The 19,537-nt window shown below is 40.0% G+C and overlaps 1 protein-coding gene and 1 pseudogene across 1 annotated transcript in view; one reads left to right on the top strand and one right to left on the bottom strand.

Annotated features, from left to right (window-relative positions):
- The window catches only part of LOC148374102 (trinucleotide repeat-containing gene 6C protein-like), an 81,382-nt gene that overhangs the window by 43,380 nt on the left and 18,465 nt on the right, over window positions 1–19,537 (bottom strand). The window contains exons 2-3 of the mRNA XM_088320725.1: window positions 1,938–1,976; window positions 1,280–1,301 (exon numbers count right to left, since the gene is read on the bottom strand). Of these exons, the coding sequence (XP_088176851.1) occupies window positions 1,280–1,301; window positions 1,938–1,976 (61 nt within the window). The remainder of the gene's footprint in view (window positions 1–1,279; window positions 1,302–1,937; window positions 1,977–19,537) is intronic.
- Window positions 12,369–12,519, top strand: LOC148374103 (U2 spliceosomal RNA; annotated as a pseudogene).

Here is a 19,537-nt window from a genome sequence, read left to right as displayed (position 1 = left end):
GGATTTTTTAAGGTCAGATCTTACCACTCACAAGTACCTTTTTATTGCCTCTTTGCTGCATGGTTGTTATGTTAAGTACAGAAGAGACATACAGTTTAATGGAGGGACCCGGCGAGAAAACAGAATGCTGTCGCAAATTAGCAGGATCCGATAAATATGTAAGAGTCCTTTTTATAAGTCCATGTCGGTCAACTTCACCACTTGGTGATCGCTAATGATAAACGTGAAACAAAAATACAATCAAAATATAATCCAGTTGTTTTTTAACTCTTTGACAAGTAAGACTCTAGTTTAGTAAGTACTGCCAACTGCCAGTACCTTCATTGTTGCGATTTCTCACAAAGACACCTCTAACATTACAATGCAACGGAGATGACAAAACAGCAAGACTACCGTAAAATTTGTACTATAAGGCGCACCTGATTATAAGCCGCACCCAGTACATTTTTAAAGAAAAACATTTTGTGCATAAATATGCCGCACCTGACTATAAGCCGCATGTGTCCACATTGAAAGATGAAATATTTACAAAGAACGACAGTACACATAAAGAGTTATGCTACTCAAAGCTACCAAGCCAAATATTTATGTACAAGACTGCAATAGAGTAGGCCGACATGATTTTTATTTTAACAAAGATATATATGAAGGATGGGCATCACAGCGGCAGTGGTTAGTGTGTGTGCGGCACAGTTCTGAGGTCATGAGATCGAACCTCCTGTGTGCTCTCCCCGTGCTTGTGTGGGTTTCCTACGGGCACTCCGGTTTCCTCCCACATTCCAAAAACATGCACATCAGGTTAATTGGCCAGTCCAAATTGTCCCTAGGTGTGGATGAGTGAGCGAATTGCCTGTCTCTGTGTGTCTTGCAACTGGCTGGCAACCAGTTCAGGGTGTCCCCTGCCCACTGCCCGAAGATAGGTGGGATGGGCTCCAGCACCCCCACGACCCTCCTAAAGATAAGCGGTGAAGATAATGGATGGATATATGAAGGATCAATGAGCAGCAGTCACGCACAATGAGTCGATGCACCTCATGAGTTGATTAAAAACAGAAATGGAACCAGCTCCTGAGAGTGCACCTTTTGGGCGTGAAAATCCGGTAAGATTGTTTTTCTCATAAATTTCCTCTGGGACAAACAAACTAACTACGGTATACCCTCGCAAAATAACTGCTAAATTAATTTTTCGTGTAGATTTACTGTATGCATTCCTTGTCTTGGCACAAGTCATCTTTTTCAAGTGTGTTTTTATTCAATTTGAGGGAAAAAGGCAACTTACCTTTGGTAATCAGTTCTGTGTCCTGAAAAGCAGAGGGAAGAAAGTATGAATATCAGCAAATCAAAGTTTTCAATTAAAAATACTTAAATGCTCCTATTGTATGGACCTAGTTCATCTTAACTGTTGGATTGGAGTGTAGTGTCTGTCACCTGAATTTGCATTTTATTAGGCAAGACCGTGTCTGTTTGAGTTTTTGTTTCTTATACACATAATAATATACAGTATGTAGTCATGATGTGGAGTTGCTGGCCTGGCATGGATTGGGAAATTAGTCAACCAAGAGAATACTACAAGGGGAAATTTCACAAAACAACTTAATTTTTGGATCTTATTTTTTTCATCTTTCTTTGCATGTAATGGATATTTGGATTATTCCATATCTATGGTAAATATTTCACTTCAATAGCAACTTTTGGAAATATGTTAATTGATCAAAAATAGTCACGTGTTTAAGACTATTTTTCAGCTAGTGTATATTAACAAAAAGTTAACAAATATAAACAATCAAATTTACACAATTTATTATTCAGGGATGAAAATAATTCATAGCATTTGTTGCAGCTACAAAACACAGTCAAACATTTAAAAAATATTCACCAGTATCAGTTGTTTGACAGTTCTTTGTCAGTATGATTGGCAGTCTAAAAAGAAGGGTCACCTTTTTTGGAGGAGCTTCTTTCTTTTTTTCTCTCCTTGTCTTTTTGTTGTCTTATCTTCCATCAAATACCTCTCAACTAGAATTCGATGCTGCTTCTTTCAGCTGAAAAGTCAAAAGATGTTGGAAACATTTTAAAGCTATGTCTGTAATGACACTAAAATATAACACACTAGACAGTTAAATGCTTACAATTAATACAAAAAATTAAATAAGCCTCGCTGTAGTAAAGTCAAGATTAAAAGAGATTTTAATGGATTTTTGTCACAACTTTGACAAGATAAATTGTGTCACAAATCCAGCCATGATGATACAGATAAATATAGTACACACCTTTACTTACAATATGGGCATCAAAAAGTCCTTAACAACCATAAAAAAGGGTGGGGGGTCGAGTTTAGGAAAATCAACTTGTAAAATTATTTAACTTCTTCATTATATTGAGAGGAAATGGCAACATTATGAAACTTGACTTTTTTTGATGTTGTTAAATATTATCAATTGGCACCAGAGGCACCACTGTAGTGCATATTATTTAGACAACAAATGCACCAAACTTTCAAAGGCGAACCCAATAACAGACCTAAAGGCCCGGTCACACAGCCTTTCACGGGCGAATCGAGGCTGAATCACGGCCAGAAATTTCTGCCCGTGAAGCAGACGCTGTTGGACGCTTTTGAGATCGCGATACAGACGAGATACAGCCGTGCTTTACACGCGGTTGGCCGAGCGAAAAAGTTTTGTGCTGCTCAAAACTTTAGACCACAGGTAACCGCGGGCGGCACAGCGATGCAGCAGCGGTTACCAGCGATAAGGACGCGTAACAGTCGCCGGAGGACGCGGAACAGTCGCCGGCCAATTTCGCACATTTTCCACCACGGGCAACCACAGGAAAAAAAAAAAATCGCAAGATTTTACCCGCGATACAGACGCAAAAGGCTGTGTGACCGGGCCTTAAGGATGTGATGTTCAATATGTGCAAGTGTGGCAGTTAGAAAGGATAGGCTAGAAACAATGCCGACATACGAGCTTAGCTTTGTAGTGGGAATGCACCCTCCCTTCTGAACAACAGGATTACGTCCCTCTTAAAACCAGACACTCGCAGTGACGCCAAAGCAAGGTAATGAAAGCAGAAAGATGCGCACCCGCCAGGATGGCTTCATGACAGCAGGTGGAGGATTGCATGAAACGAAGAGGCGAGAGAGGGAGGGGAGAAGGGTCGAGTTAAACTATGTGAAACGTGGGTATGTTGACGTTTTTAATTTCTGTGAAGATGGGAAGGCTGCTTTCTTTTGTGCGTTTGATAGGGTTGCTTCCACTACATGTGGGGTAAATGGGGGAGGGGTGCGATACAGCAGGGAATGGGCACATTGCCAGGAATACCAAGGCTGCAGACCAAACAAGAGCAACCTTCGTGAGAACTTCACCAGTGATGGCATCCAGTTCTGCTCTAACAAGGACAAACCTCAAAACATTTTTTTAAGTATTGCTTAATGACTGCACAAAAGGGTAGCGAATTTTCCCCACTTGAGTTCACTATATTAAAAACAAAGACTTTGGATGACCACAATGAAACATTAGTTTGAACCGTTTAGAGTTGCATGTAGATTCCAATCACCTTGTTTCTACTCAGGAGATTTGTTTAAATTTAAACATTTTAAAGTCTCAATTATATGGAAGCGGAAAGGCATCATTGCAGCTCAGACCAAACAGCGAAGCAAGCAGGCTACGAGTTCTGTGCAAAGAGGATTGAGCTAAAGCACTTGAAGCTATTCTCAGGATGGACCATGTTAATGCTCTCTGACAACGAGAAAAAGGACAACAGGATAGAGCCTTACGATTAACTGGGAAGAGCTTGAGAGGCAACATATGATAATGTAGTTTAAAAGGTTGCAACTAATGACTATTTTAATAGCCTAATAAACTAGTCACTGACTACTGTTAGTGACAATTAGTCAAATAATTGGGCAATTACATCTTTTTTTTCTCAAATTTAGCATGAAGTTGATTTAATTATTCAGAAAATGATAACACATGAAAAATAGGTAAAATGAAAAATACATATTTTTATTAAACATACTGTGGCTTTGTAAAAAAAGAATGAAAATACCCCATCTAAAACAAATTAGGGAAAATGCTCAGTCAGTAAAGACATAAATACATAAATAAACCATTGTCCATTTTTCAGAGACAGGCAAATAAACGATAAATTGAAATCAAGTAAACATCTTTTTATCCCTGGAAACCAAGATGAGGCTCATTAGCAGCAGAAGAACAGTAAATAAAACAAATATGGGCATTTTGTTAAGTAGTAGCCTATTACTATTCGAAACAGTTTGAAATCAAACGATTTTAACAACTGACATTTGTCATTACCAACATTTTAACACCTGAAGTTTGTTCTTCTGATTTCATGCATTTAATTTTAAATACAATTGTCAGGTACAGTATGGCATAATGCCCAAGCTATATTTTACAGCGAAAGACGCATATAAAATCTACGATGCATGTCATCAAAACCGTATTGACTTGACCGTTACTTGAATTTTACAGAGGCAAGGCAGACTACATTTAATTAAACAGTCCAACAAGCTCATAAATGTTAGTGCGTCACCCATACTACGGCAATGACATGCAAGGTCTTCTTTGCAAACTTTGTACGTAGTGTATTTGCTGTATCCAGTCTAAAATGCTCCCAAACTAAATAAGATTTCATACGCGCAACAGATATTGACGCCGCCATTTTTGTTTATTTATGTTACCGTTTAAAACGCTATTGCATATGTTCAACTCTCAGCAAAGATCGTATGTAGAGAGGCTTCTGTTGGAAAATCTGTCTTGAGACTATAGTCAACAATATAAATCACTGTTGGCTATTTCTATTAACGATTAACATTGACTAATCGTTGCAGCTTTAGTAATTTCAAATGGATCTTGCAACAGGCCGTAACACATCTTAGTCATTTTTGGTTCAGCAGTAACACTAACATTCACCAAAGCAATATATTGATGTGATAGAATTGCATTTATCTTGTTTCTACTACACACGCATGCACACAAATCTGAGTATTTATTTCTATTTCTGTAACCGTTTAGTCACACCTATTAAATTATTTAAATTGCACATACTGCTATCCGACCAAAAGACGTGTTCAGTAAGCTCTAGTCTGTCTTTTACACAGTTATTTGTTGCATGAATATTGTGACACTTGGGGTGGCGAAGCTGACTGGATCAATTTTTCACTACAACCTAACTACAAGGGTTGAATTACCTTAGCAAAGTGTGCCTGTGTCAAAATACTCTTATTTAGCGACACAAGAGGGGGAAAAGCACTCTGTAATGAACTGCCATAAAGGTGAGTGAGAGCATCTAGCAAATGATAATGAATTTAGCCAGAACAAAGGGCTCCAGGTAGGGTCATCTTAGACTGGCATCTTCGCGTCTTACAATGACAAACACAAAATAAACCAGTCAATTGTGTTAACATGAGTAAAAATAAAATGGATGTAGCTTTAATTTTGAAGTTTCTGGATGGATGATGTCTGCCATTAACAACATTTTAACGGTGAGGAATTAACCATCAAGCTGACCACCGACACCATAACCAAGCAAGACTGGCAACAAACACCTTGGCCTTGCGCCCCAGGCATGGCCTACTTAGCTTTAGTCTAGAGTAATCAGAGTATTTAGAGGTCTGTTGGTGTTATGGAGCCCTATTGGGGCCTTTCAGGTATACAAACTGCCTTTTTCACAGGCTTGACCAGGACCTTGCGAACTGTTTTCTCGCACCACTCCAATCTAAACTCTCGATTTAATTTTTGCTGCCAGACCTAAAACCTTAATTTTAAAAACGTAGCAAATTAGCAAAGCTGAAGGGTTGGCGGCTTAGGTCTGCCTGGCCTCTGCAAGTATCCGGGTACTACTACTAATGAACTTGTTGTCCTTGTTGTGCACAATTAGAATGCAACAAGGGGTGTGTTTGCTGCAGAATGACAACCATGGGGAGGTGATAAACATTTTGGGGGGTCCAAATCTCAGCTTCAACAACGGTTCAGCAAATAGATTACTAATTAGGGCCCCACATAATAAATGGTTTGTTGTAAGCAGTTAGGGAGCAATAACATTTTAACTTTATTATATACTTACTGTGAAATTCTGACTATTGAGCACACCTGATTACAAGCCCCACACAGCACATGTTTAAAGAAAAAAAAAACCGTCGTATTTACATGAGCCGTATGTGCCCACATTGAAATACGAGATCTTTATCAAGAAAGCTGGTACGCAGAAAGAGTTTTAATAATAGACGGTACCTTAACCCCTTAATGTTCCGATAAAAAAATATGTGTCTGTACAATGTTACCACTCACTGAACTTTGTCATGCTACATATTATTGAAAAGCTTAAACTCTAGGGATTCAAGATATGCTCATCAGATCAACATCACGATCAGTATGAAACAAGATACCTGAAAACTATAAAGCCGACGTAATTAACCAATATGTCTGCTGGCCGCCTTCGACTTCTTTGAATCTCCGCGAAAATAGCTTCATTACATCATGGACAATCCATAGAATCCAACCGTGTGAAATATTTACTCCAAAACACACAAGAATGCAAACAGATAAATATAAATCTGCCTTTAACAAACATTTCTGCTTTGTTGGACGTTGCTTCTTGTAATCTGTTCGTTTTGTCTCGCCACATTATTTTTGTTTACAAATAATCATACCTGAAAATTATTACCAATATGGTAGTTAGCGCTCCTCTTTCAATTGATACCTTTTCTATGAAGAGGGTCTGTTCATGCTAGTTTTATTCATGCACTAGCATCTTACTCGACACATATAGTCACACTACTCAGGGTTGGGGTTACGTCCTTGGTGGCCATTAGAAAAAAATGCATAAATTAGCCACATCATTGCATAAACCTCTGGTTAGAAAGCTTGAAGCCTATAGTCCGAATTTTACGGTATTTATTAACTTAAACCAGCCCATTTAAGTGTGAATTGGAGTATTGATGGGTATTTGTCAGAAAGATTTAAATTGACTATTGCCGGCATCCCAGTTTATAAAGCAATGTAAACACAAACTTTGGTCTGATTATGGTCTTAGATAATGACTCTGAAATGTGTGAGTGCGTTTTTAAAATTTGAGTTTACTCAAGGATGTAAACCTATTCAACTGGTCTGATTGCTGGTGGGTAGACTGCGAATCTGAATTATCCATCCCAAATCCAGTTTACTTGTTAAACAAACTTTATGTGTATAGCTTGATTTCCCTGAGACAATTCTATTTTATTTTCTGTCCCCGTGGCAAAAATGCCACAGTTGGATCAATCCATTTTCATCCATGCTTCAGCAAACAATGTACTAACAACTAGTAAACACACGTGTTGCAGCGATTCAGCACATTTTTAGAGCAAACAGGAAATGAGCACGGTACTCATTTGATATTGGTGAGAGACATGAACTAAATCATCTTTTATTTCATGTCACAGGTAAATACAGAATGACGCCTATTTATGGAACCCAGTCGCTTGAGGTTTAAAATAGCATGTATACGGGGTTGTTCATTTATTGCGAGACATTTTAACGATTTATTCACAGTAGTCCAACCATGCGAATTCTGATTTTGGTCGGACTATTCCCTGATTATAAATATACCCAACGTGTTCCTCCAAATTATTAACCAGTCTAACGAGTACACCTTCACACTCTTCGTACAAAGTAACCTTCCTTGCCTGCTCATCACCATGTACCATCAGGACCTGAGAACAGTGGCACCTCTTTAAACACCTGAAAAATCAAAAAAATTCGGTACAAGAGTTTCGTTTGTAAAAAAAAAAAAAAAAAAAAAAAAAATCTTGCTCGCCAAGTCACAAGCAACCCCAGAGGCTACCACTAGACACCGCTCTCGTGACCGCTTACCGCCAGCATCAGCAGTCCAGTTTGCGCATGCAAACTACTCCAGGCAAAAAAATAAAAATTTGGCAGTAAATTCATCAAAATCACATTTTTGAGTGGAAGTACAATGTTGGCAACAAGATTCACTTGATATAATTGGAAATTATTTGAATGCAACGCTCATTTATAGTTACAGTAACTTAAAAGTGTACAGTAAGGGATACGTATCATCAACAGTCTTGCGACCTCATACCTTTCAACCTCTGCCAATTGCTCCCCTTATCAATTACTGCAAATCCTCTTTATTAAGCAATAATAAACCTGACAATAACGGGTGATACCTACTTACAGCAAGACAGATTATGTAGAGTACCGCAACAATTTTAGCAATCTACGTTTACGTTGTCCTCTGCCATCAGTGACCGAGACGATCAACATTAGAGCCGAAATGGGCAAGGAGAGTTCGGTCTTAAAAAAATAAATAAACCAATACGTCCAAATTATCCCTAGGTGCGAATGAGCGAGCACACAGGGACATACAATTCACTCGCTCATTCACACCTAGGGACAATTCAGACCGGTGTTGTGCCCTTTTCCGACTCCTATGCAAATTCCTCCCCCCCTGATCGTATTCTATATAAAACGCTTATTAAAACAATAAAGCGAGCTAATTATAATAATTGGGAGATCCTAGTCTATATAACGCGTTTATTTAAACGATAAAGCGTGATTTTATTCTACAAATTGCGTTTTTTAACGCGGATGAAAATGTCACCAACGTCAATGTACGCTTCCGACAAAAGCGATCGTATTCTATATAATACGCTTTAAAACAAAATAAAGCGAGCTAATTATAATAATTGGGAGATCCTAGTCTATATAACGCGTTTATTTAAACAATAAAGCGCGATCGTATTTTACAAAATGCGTTTGTTAATGCGGATGGAAAAGTCACCAACGTCACTGTACGCTATGATTTCCGCAATCACAACTAATTGTACACAAATAATATTTATTTGATTTACTATAATATCCGTATGTAATGTCTTTTTTATTGTGAATGAAACCCTGGTTGCATTGGATCCCGCGGTGTAAACAAATTGTTGTTTTTTTCATTTAAAATCGGAGGGGGGGAGGAATTTGCATAGGAGTCGGAAAAGGGCACAACACCGGCCAATTAACCTGACGTGTATGTTTTGGAACATGGAAGGAAACCCACGCAAATACGGTGAGAACATGCAAACTCCACACAGGAAGGCTGGTAGCTTGATTTGAAGAACTGTGCCGCGGACGTGCTAACCACTCAGCTCCCGTATGCACGCGTACCAATTCGTTTTAAATTATTTAATATCGGGAAAATTCGCTCATTACACAAGCAATTTGGGCCACGAGCAGGATGCTGGGACAAATTAAGCTCGCACGAAGAGGTACAACGGAAGTTTGGAATAAACCACAACAATTAGGAGAACCCGGTGATGCCAACCTAAGTTCCTTAATTTTCCAGTTTGAGAGTCACTTTGGGACATGGCCAGAGCATGCAACCTCCTGACAGGATGGCCTAAGATTAGAAGCATCTCGACTAATACCAGTAGGATATGAGTGAGTGAAACTGGAATCAATCACGGGGAGAAGATGGGAACTTCAGTCGTCTGGGATGACACTCAAGCACGCCTTTTTAAATCAAGAGTTACACGCAAAGAAAATAAAAACAACTCGTATCAGCATACAATGCCCTTGAATTACATAAAGTGTACTTAGTCGTCCATCTGCGTAGCTAGAAGAGCGAAAAGGGTTGCAGCTCCAAAATAATATTCCGAATTGCCTGCGAAAAGAGCGCTCATTTGGACTTGAATTCAAAAGTGCTCTGCGTTGAAAACATTTTTCCACGGTTCGCGGGCTAGCTTAAATGGTCGCTTCAGGAATTCCGCATTGTGTGTGAGAGAAAAGCGTCGTATGGAGATAAGGTCAGGTCGACGGTGAAGAAACATCCTACCCACGAAGCTTTTAGACGTTCATGCTTGTCCTCGTCGTCGTCCGCGACAGCGGCGTAGATTCCCGTGCAGCCATTTTGTATTCAAGTGAGCCACACTTGAAGCTGTGTACAGAATGCTGGGGGGAGGAAAGGAGGGGGAGGAGCTTGACTTCGCACGTGACCTTCAATAACAAAACAAACGCACTGGTCCCACTTGCCAGGGCTCCGCCCCAACCACCCGGACGTTGTCATGACAACTGCAGCTCCCTTCTCACAGGCGATGTGCTTCTAGCTGGCGTGGACTTGACGACCCTCACCCACCCTCACTTTATCTAACTACGAAAAAGTGCGCCTGCGCGTGAGACATGCAAAAGGCAACATGAGCTTGTGAGAGAAATATTGGCGCGTGTCATGCACGCAACTTGAGACACGCATTTTAAGTTTTCACCAAGAGAGGGCGACATTTTGGTTGAATCCTGGGAGGGAAGACTATCATTTTTATACAAGAGGTGGTAATTTAGTTGTATCCTACTACATTTTTCTATTAGAGTCTGTTGAGGAATGGCGTGTTCATTGGTTCCGTATACTGTACCGAGAGGGCAGGTTTTCATGATAAAGGCTGAAAATAGATGCACAGTTCCTTTGAAGGTTTTATTACAGATTATATTCAGGGCAGGGGCAGCACGGGGGAACAGTGGTTAGCGCGTGTGCGGCTCAGTTCCGAGGTCATGAGATCGAACCTCCTGAGTTTGCAAGTTCTCCTTGTGCTTGCGTGGGTTTCCGCTGGCTGCTTCAGTGTCCTCCCACATTCCAAAAACATGCTTGTCAGGTTAATTGGCCGGTCCGAATTGTCCCTAGGTGTGAATGAGCGAGTGAGTTGTCTGTCTCTGACTCTGCGACTGGCTAGCAACCAGTTCAGGGTGTCCCCTGCCACTGCCCGAAGATAGCTGGGATGGGCTCCAGCACCCCTGCGACTCTACTGAGGATAAGCGGTGCACATAATGGATGGATGGATATTCAGGGCATCAATGAACTAACATACAATGACTGTAGTAATTCACATGTGCGAAGGCTGTCAAGTTTTACCATCATCCTTATACAAAAGAGCAGTCCATAAGGTAATTGAAATTATTTTACATCGAATGGATCATTATTCTACTGATGACAGTCTCGTCATCTGGGGAGAAAGTTTACTCAAGCCGCCCAACCCTTAATGAAGAAATCAATTGTATTTTGTTAAATACAACAAAAGCTGGACTTAAGTTAGTTGGATCTTCTCAGGAATGTGGTGTTTAGACATATCATTAATCAAATTTGTATAAAGCTTAAGTGTCACCAAGAGCGTTGGGGAGTAACGGAATACATGTAACAGTGTTACGTAATCAAGATACCAAAAAAGAATGCAATTGTATTCTGTTACATTTACAGAAAAGAAGGACCTAGTCAAATCACAGGTACAATTTGTTAAAATAAGGATTTCGTCCATCTTACTATTAAGGTAGTTTACAGATTTGTTTCAATCGATGTAATTAAAATTCTTAGCATGTAAAACAATTTTTTGATTCACTGACCATGTAAAATAATTTATTGATACACTGACCAACGCCGATGAACAAATTGTCTTTGTATTTCAATTACTGACACGAGAGAGACAGAGAGAGATGAGGCTAGAACATAAAGTACACCTGCATTGTTGTGGTTTTATGACAGACGACCAACTCATCTACCTCTGTATGTCTGTATTTTGTTTCTCCTTCAATGTAGCACTCATTGCGTAGAATTGGCATGAGCCGGTAGTTTTGTGAGGCCAACGAGTTTTGTTGTAGTGCTGCGTTTAAGGACATTTAGTAAAAATGATTGTGTGTCTTTTTGTATTTTGCGGCCAATTGGTATTGGTTTGCCTAACTTGGTAAACCGGAATATCTCAGGATGTTTGGACAGAATACATCCCAGGGACACTTGTCTTTTTTTAGCATATTTGGTATTGGAGAAATCCAATAGTCATCGAGAGTAATAAAGTTACATTACTTCAATATTATAGTATTCGGATTAGGATACTGATTTTAGAGTAACCCTCCCAACCCCGGTCACTAATAAAATACTATAGAGATCCACTATGCGACCAAAAACTAACAAAGAAAAAGTTTGTTAGATAATGCAATGAACAAAGTCCAAATGTAACATTTTTGATTTTACATACATGTGTGAACATTAAAGTACACAACACCATTGAATGTTTTTAAGTAATGGATATGAAGCAATTACATCATTTTTATTTTTTAATATTGTTTTATTACGTATAGCATTACTTTCAATGGAAAAGAGGATTTAGGTTTTCATCATGGTCACAGAACAGGTTTGATACATGTCTCAAAACATCTCCGAATAATTTTCAGTATATGATCACGGTATCCCATTGAAACTGTTTAAATATGATTGTGTGTGCGTAAGTGTAAATTTAAGACTGTATTTTGAGCTCATATTTATGACTTATGGTTATCGGTTACAAAATCCCCCCTCAGGTCCTGGGGTTCCAGAATTGAATATTCGCAATGATCGCTACTTGATGTATCGGCAAGTTTCAGCTGATAATACAGCAATGCTGTAAGTTAGATTTTTGCAATCTGGAGATGGAATAAGAGCTTGCTCTGTCCACTCCACGCATCGGCCCGGTATTGCAGTACCTCCGGGAACGGTGCATTCGCACTGATGACTGCATGGCTCTGTGGCTAGGACCTTGACTCAGCCTCTTGGCTGAGAGCAAATGTCTCGGCCCCTTGGCTTTATAGTGTATTATGATTTGACCGATAACGGATAATGGATAATTGACAAAGAATATAGAACAATAAACCTTACAAAATCCCCCCTCATGCCTCTATTGTGAGACAAATGTATTCAATCCTCCATTGACGAGTAAACAAAACAAATATGCGAATGCTGTAAAACTCAGAGAACATTCATGTTGTAGATCTAATTTCTTGATTTTACCTTTTCCAATGGGATATTTTAATTGACACTGGCCTCAAAGGTTTTATAGTTCTCGGCTAAACGGATTAATCTACTTAATAATGAATAAACCTTGCCCTGAGGCACAATGGATATGTGACTTAAAACAATGGATACTGATGAGATGAAGAATATTGACATGTTTGCCTGCCAGCACTTAAAGTACAATCCCTAATAGCTATTTATAGCAGTCGACTTTTTAAAGAGCTAGTAAGTTAGCTGGCTAGATGACTATTAATAGCACTAAGCCATAGACAGGGAGAAAATCAATAATTTGGATGACAGACATTGCCACTTATCAGACAAAATATCAAGAGAAACATGAAAATGTAGCATTTAACAATCCAATATAAAATAGCAACATGTTAACGGTGTTGGGTGTGTTACTGGAAAACAAAGTAATTGGTTACAGGTTACTTCATTTGAAAATAATTTTGCATTAGATTACTGACACCCAAAAGTAGGTACAAATTACCATTTAATCTCACAATGACTCCCTAAAACTGCTTAAAAATATCCACATAGCATCCAAGTATAGAGCAGCCATTACGAAAATTTGAAAAATCTTAAGAGAAGCGAAGTAGAAATGGATCAAAGACCAGTTTTCGGAGTTAGAACAAAAACATTCTAACAAAGCCTTCCAAATTGTAAAATGCCCTGCACAAAAAAACTGACTAAAGTCAGCAGCATTCAGGATGAGGCAGGGAATAAGCTAACTTAAAAATAGATCATGAATAGATTGACAGAATACTGCTCCAAACTCCACAAGCACCCAACACGGAGACACTGAGATCCTCAAGAATTCTAGCCCAGGCTAAAGTGACGACTTCCCTATCCTCAGAGAAGTAAAGGCAGAAATTAACTCGCTGAAAAATGGAAATTCTCCAGGAGTCGAGAACATCCCATCCGAAATCATCCAAAATGGTGGTGAGCAAACTATAGACATCTTGATAAAAATTTGCACAAAGACCTGGCTAACCGGACAGTGGCCATCTGCATGGACAAAATTGCTAGTAATTATGCTACCAAAGATAGGTAACTTCAACTATGCTCCAACTACAGAACCATCAGTCTTATCAGCCATGCAAGTAAAGTTATGCTAAAGGTCTTAATGAACAGACTAAAATGACGGGCTGAAAACATCCTGGCCAAAAAACAGACAGGTTTTAGGGAGGGAAGGAGGACCACAGAACAGAATTCTAATCTGCGCATCCTACGTGAGAAGTTTCAACAACACCAGAGAAACCTCTGTCACGTTTGACGGAGTATGGCAAGCCGCTTTATCAGCCTCGGTGCGGAAGTACAACATGGGCCAGAAACTTGTTCAGGCCATTAAACAACTTCATGAGAATGCCAATAGTGCAGAACTGGTACCGATGGAGTGTGGTTTCAAACCACAGTTGATATGATACGAGGGTGCATTCTCTCTCCAACTTTATTCAACATCTTCCTAGAAAGGATCATGTCAAATGCTCTGTATTGTACATCACTAACCTCCATTTTGCTGGAATTGGAGGAGACAAATAATAAGTCAGAGTTCTGGTCAATCGCCTGGACAAAGCATCAAGCATGCTACAGGAAGCATCAACTACTTAGCCCATGTGACAAATGCATGGTGCGCAACACCATCAGAGGTCACATTGGACCCTAAGAATAACTGTTGTCAACTCCTAGAGGGAAACCTCAGTGGTATGGTCACGTCACAAGATCATCAGGACTGGCCAAGAAAATTCTCCAGGGCACAGTCCAAGGGAGCAGGAGAAGAGGAAGACTGAAAAAGAACTAGGCTACCCGCATTAACAAATGGACCTGTGTCAACTTTGCCACGACCCAAGAACAGGTCAGGCACCGTCAACAGTTGAGAAGACTGTCCAGAGTTGTGTATTCATTGGCAATGTTCCCTGTAATTTTCCCAGGTTCGAGCGTTCACACAAAGTTGGTGAGCAACGCTTGAAACAACAGTGAGCAACGGCAATCCCAACTAAGTCATTATCAAACATGTCCAAAACTTGACATCAAGTTACATTTTGCTGAGTTTCCAGCAATGCAAAATTATTTTTCTCTTTTGAACAAATTGACTCATGTACTATTGCAAAGGTTGTACGGCCTACAAACGTCATTTATTCTTACAATTCTTTCACAAGATATCCATTTCTTTTTATTTCCTGTTATATTTTGTCGCATAATATTAACATTTTGGGGGGCTTATTTTAGTCGGTTGTAAGATACAGAACTGTACTTAATCACATTTTTGAGTGGAAGTACAATGTTGGCAACAAGATTCACTTGATATAATTGGAAATTATTTGAATGCAACACAAACTTTTTCTTCTTTTTTACGTGTTTTTTTTCTACTTTTTTAAAAATTCCTTTAAAAAACTCTCATTGTGTTTATTTTTTTCCGAGCTGTTACTTTTTTCCTACATTTCTTTCTTTTCTTTTTTTCTGCCTTTTTTGGAAAATTTTCTTTCTTTTTTTCTCAGCTTTTCACTACTTTTTCATTTTGGTATTTTTTTGTTCTATTCCGCCCTTCCTTCAAGTCATTTTGTGCATAATTTTACATAATATTTGGTCATGTTGGGATTAAAGAAGCAAAAACAACCTGAAGAGCCGTTTAGGACCCTTGTGCGCTGGCTAGATTTTCTTGTGCACTGAGAATGTGCGAGCAGTGCGCAATTGCGCACGCGCGCCGCTTAGAGGGAACACTGCTCATTGGTGCCCCAAAGACACATTCAGTTAAGGGATCTGTGAACCATAACCTGTGTATAAAATAAATAGAAGAAACGGGTTCACCAACTTGTGGAAGAAGTGAACCCTTTATTTTCCTGGGCTTTTGCAATCTTGAGAGCTTGCAAACTAACACAGCTGAGCTACGCCATATCAATTTAGTCCCAAAGATTTCCTTCTCCATTTCTGGGTAATGTCCAAGACATTTTTATTTTTTTTCTCCAGGCATGGTGTATTGCAAAAATAATTTTGTTAGTAAAAATATTAAAAATCATCACTCTTTCACTGTAAATTCTGTTCTTGCGTTCATCCCATTTATTTCGTTGTTTTTGTATAAGCCCCGCCCCCCTCCCCACACGCAGCCTACCACGTGCTAATTGTGACACAACCAAAATATGTGCATATAAACTGACCTCTGATTTTAGTATTTTATTTTATCATGGTAAATGCTGGTTCTTTGTAAGTATGTTATTTTATACTGTAGTTGCAATCATGGTTTGGATGTGAGGATTGTATATGTGGTCAGGAGAATATCAGAATATCAGTTGGGATCAATTACGTGTTCTCGTACACTGTGTTTGAGACGGCGGCAGTTGTATTTTGTCAGTGAATATAAACATGGCCACCTTTTTCATTTGTTATTTTCAGTGTTGTGTTGCTGTGGGTTACATGTCGTTTCTAAAGCAAAGGTGGAACCGGCAAACAACAGAAGATATGGTATTTCATAACCATCATGTTGTAACACCAGTTACGTTAAGAAATGTTATTATTAACTGGTTACAGTACTCGTTACCAAGAAATGCAATTGCGTTCCAGGAACGCATTTCTTTCTAACGGGTTCCTTTATAACACATTGCTTTGTAACGCATTACTCCCAACACTGCATGTCAATGACAATAGGTAAGACAAGCAGTGGTTCTCCATGGGAGTAATGCATGGGGTTGAACATCAAGTGGTGAGCAGACGAAGGATTACATAAAAAATGGATTTTGATTAAAAAGCAAGGGATCCTCATAGTGTTCAGTCAATTATCAAGCCATCTGTATGAACGGCATGTAAGGACAGCATACAGAAGATATGGTCGTTGACAGCTGGATAATCGCCCGGATCCCAGGATGGTGGCTAAACGCGATTATACTGCCTGCAAGGCTGTTATAAATACCCTGCGACCACGCACAGCAAATGCTATCATGGGGGCAGGTCGCCGACGGTTCTGTGTGTGTGTGTGTGTTGGGCGGGCTTGACTGTCTGTGTGCACGACTGTGATAGGCTGGTGTATGCTGTTAGTCCAGGGGTGGGCAAACTTTTTGAGTCGCGGGCTGCATTGGCTTAAACATTTTTTAAAGGGCCAGGAGGAGAAAAAAATGTTGATCACATTTTTTATATATAGCGTTACATTCTCGAATACAAACCTCAGCAATACCTGAGTGTAGCTCCTATGCTGTTAGACAGAGGAAAGAAAAACTACTGGACTTGTTCTAGGTTTGAGGAGTGGTAATATTTATTTTGCTAGATATGTTTAATTTCGGGCAGCATGGTGGAGCAGTAGTTAGCGCGTGTGCGGCACAGTTCTGAGGTCGTGAGATCGAACCTTCCTGTGTGGAGTTTGCATGTTCTCCCTGTGGGTTGCGTGGGTTTCCTCCGGGCACTGCGGCTTCCTCCCACATTACAAAACCATGGATGTCAGGTCAATTGGCCAGTCTATATTGTTCCTAGGTGTGACTGAGCGAGCGAAGTGTCTGTCCCTGTGTGCCCTGCAACTGGCTGGCAACCAGTTGAGGGTGTCCCCTGCCCACTGCCTGAAGACAGCTTGAATGGGCTCCAGCACCCCCGCGACCCTCCTGAAGATAAGCGGTGCAGATAATGGATGGATGGATGTTTTATTTATTTATCAGTTTGATAGCCGGTCATCTACTCTAATTTTGTTGTTAACCTATTTTTAGTAGCACAGTTTACGTTTATCTGCACTAATAGGTTTTAGAATTAACAATCAATCTATTTTGTGTCAGAATAGGTTACACAGTAATACACTTTGAATTTCAATGACAGTTCAAATGAATGACAAGAAGGTTAATTAAATAAGTTCAGGGGATCCCAAATGCACGGGTGGAGAAGCACCTTTTTCGTTACTGGCTCCATCTAGTGTTAAAAATGAGAAGTGCAACAGAGTTGAGCTCAAGCGCCATGTGCGGGCCATATTCAACTATATTTTCAAAATTTGCTGCGGGCCAATAAAAACTGACCCGTGGGCCAACTGCAGCCCGCGGGCCGTAGTTTGGACACTGCTGTGTTAGTCAAAGAGCCAGGCGGGCACATGGCTACAGTTAGTATTAGGAGAAAGAAAGCAATAGTGGGGCTGCAGGTCCGGCCTACTGCTACTTTACGTATAAAATTGCACAAGCCACCCCTTCCGAACACCAGATCCATTACCCATGAAACAGATAACCTGGAACTACAATTTGTGGGAAACAATTGGGATGGTTGTATTTCAACAGAATCCTGGCTCATTGCAAGGATCTCGATGCTGACCGTTCTCTACATCACATTCTTACACTGAAAGGAGAAGTCCTCCAATTTTAGAGTGAATTGTCAGGTCCCAATCGCGTAAAGCTAACCTCTCTGTCTCCATCGTGGACATTCGTGATGTTGATGAGAGAGCGCAATTAACGTCTGCGCCAATACTTTCAATTTAGGAGCCTGCTCAGTTGACCCTTCTGCTTGGGGGTGAAGTTCAAAGGTCGACATGGCTCTGTCCTCACATTGAAATGAGAGTGGCATAAGCAGGTCAATAAACGGATCGATATTTGAGTTTTCATTGTATTAAGATTGCTATAACGAGTTAAAGGAACTTTGCATAATGTTTATTGTGATGACGCCAATCATTAGCATACAGGTATGTCCAAATGTAATGTAATTTCCCTAATAAAGCAATATTAAACCTTACAAACACAACACAGAACCAAGAAATAGAAAATAGTCTGTATACCAACCTATGGAAGAGGTTCTTTTCTTTTGTAATCTTTAGAACCTGCAAACAAACACTGAGCCAAGACACTCCATATCCATTTTGTCAATGGGCTTCAAAGCACACGATCTCTTCCTCCATTGTTGAGTACTGTTCATGTAGAAATTATGTGGAACCTGTAATTTGAAATTTGGAGTGGGTGGCAGGTTGCTGCGTGCTTTTCAAAGCTTGTGTGGGAATAGTAGAGCTTGTGTGAGAGTGGGGAGTGAAGTGGGCGAGTGTTTTCCAGTTCGAGTGGGTTTGAGACATGGGTGTGTCATGTCACCTTGACTGTTCAATTTGCATATGGATGAAGTGATGTGTGAGATGCGAGAAAGAGCCAGGAGAGCGGGAGCATAGTGTTTGATGGTGGCTTCCATGTAAGTCAGCTGTTGTTTGCAGATGACACTGCTTTGGTGGCTGTCTCTGCAGCAGGACTGAGTGCATTGGTAATGGTGAATGCAGACATGAGCAAGTTAATGAGGTGTTAGAGATGTGGATTTTGTTCAATGGTGTAGAGTTGCAAGAGGTAAATGGGTTTGTATGTGGTAGCAGGATATGGTTTGGAGGAGAATGTGAAGAAAAGGGTGAGTGAAGGGTGCGAGGCAATGGGTCTGCTGAAAAGATTGTTCAAACGTAGAGACTTGCGAATGGATGCAAAGCGAGGATTGTATTAAGGTGTGATGGTACCAGCAGTGATATATGGCTCAGAGGCATGGGGTTTGAGAGTAAATAGGCATAATAGGTTAAATGTCTTTGAAATTAAACGTTTGCAGAGGATGTATGGAGTGACGAGGCTGGATAAGTTAAGGAATGAGAAGAAGAACTGGTGTGGTGAGAGGTTTGATGAAAAGGTTTTGAGGTGGTTTGGAGATGTTGGAAGAATGGATGTAGGCCATTTGACTAAAATAGTTTGTAATGCAGAAGTGGTGGGAAATAGAATAAGACGAAGGCCCGAATATGATTAAATGAATGGGGTGAAACATG

Source organism: Urocampus carinirostris, chromosome 1 (genome assembly GCF_059441175.1).
Source record: "Urocampus carinirostris isolate Australia breed hairy pipefish chromosome 1, RoL_Ucar_1.0, whole genome shotgun sequence".
Classification (NCBI taxonomy): domain Eukaryota; kingdom Metazoa; phylum Chordata; class Actinopteri; order Syngnathiformes; family Syngnathidae; genus Urocampus; species Urocampus carinirostris.
This window is presented reverse-complemented; position numbering and strand designations above follow the sequence as displayed.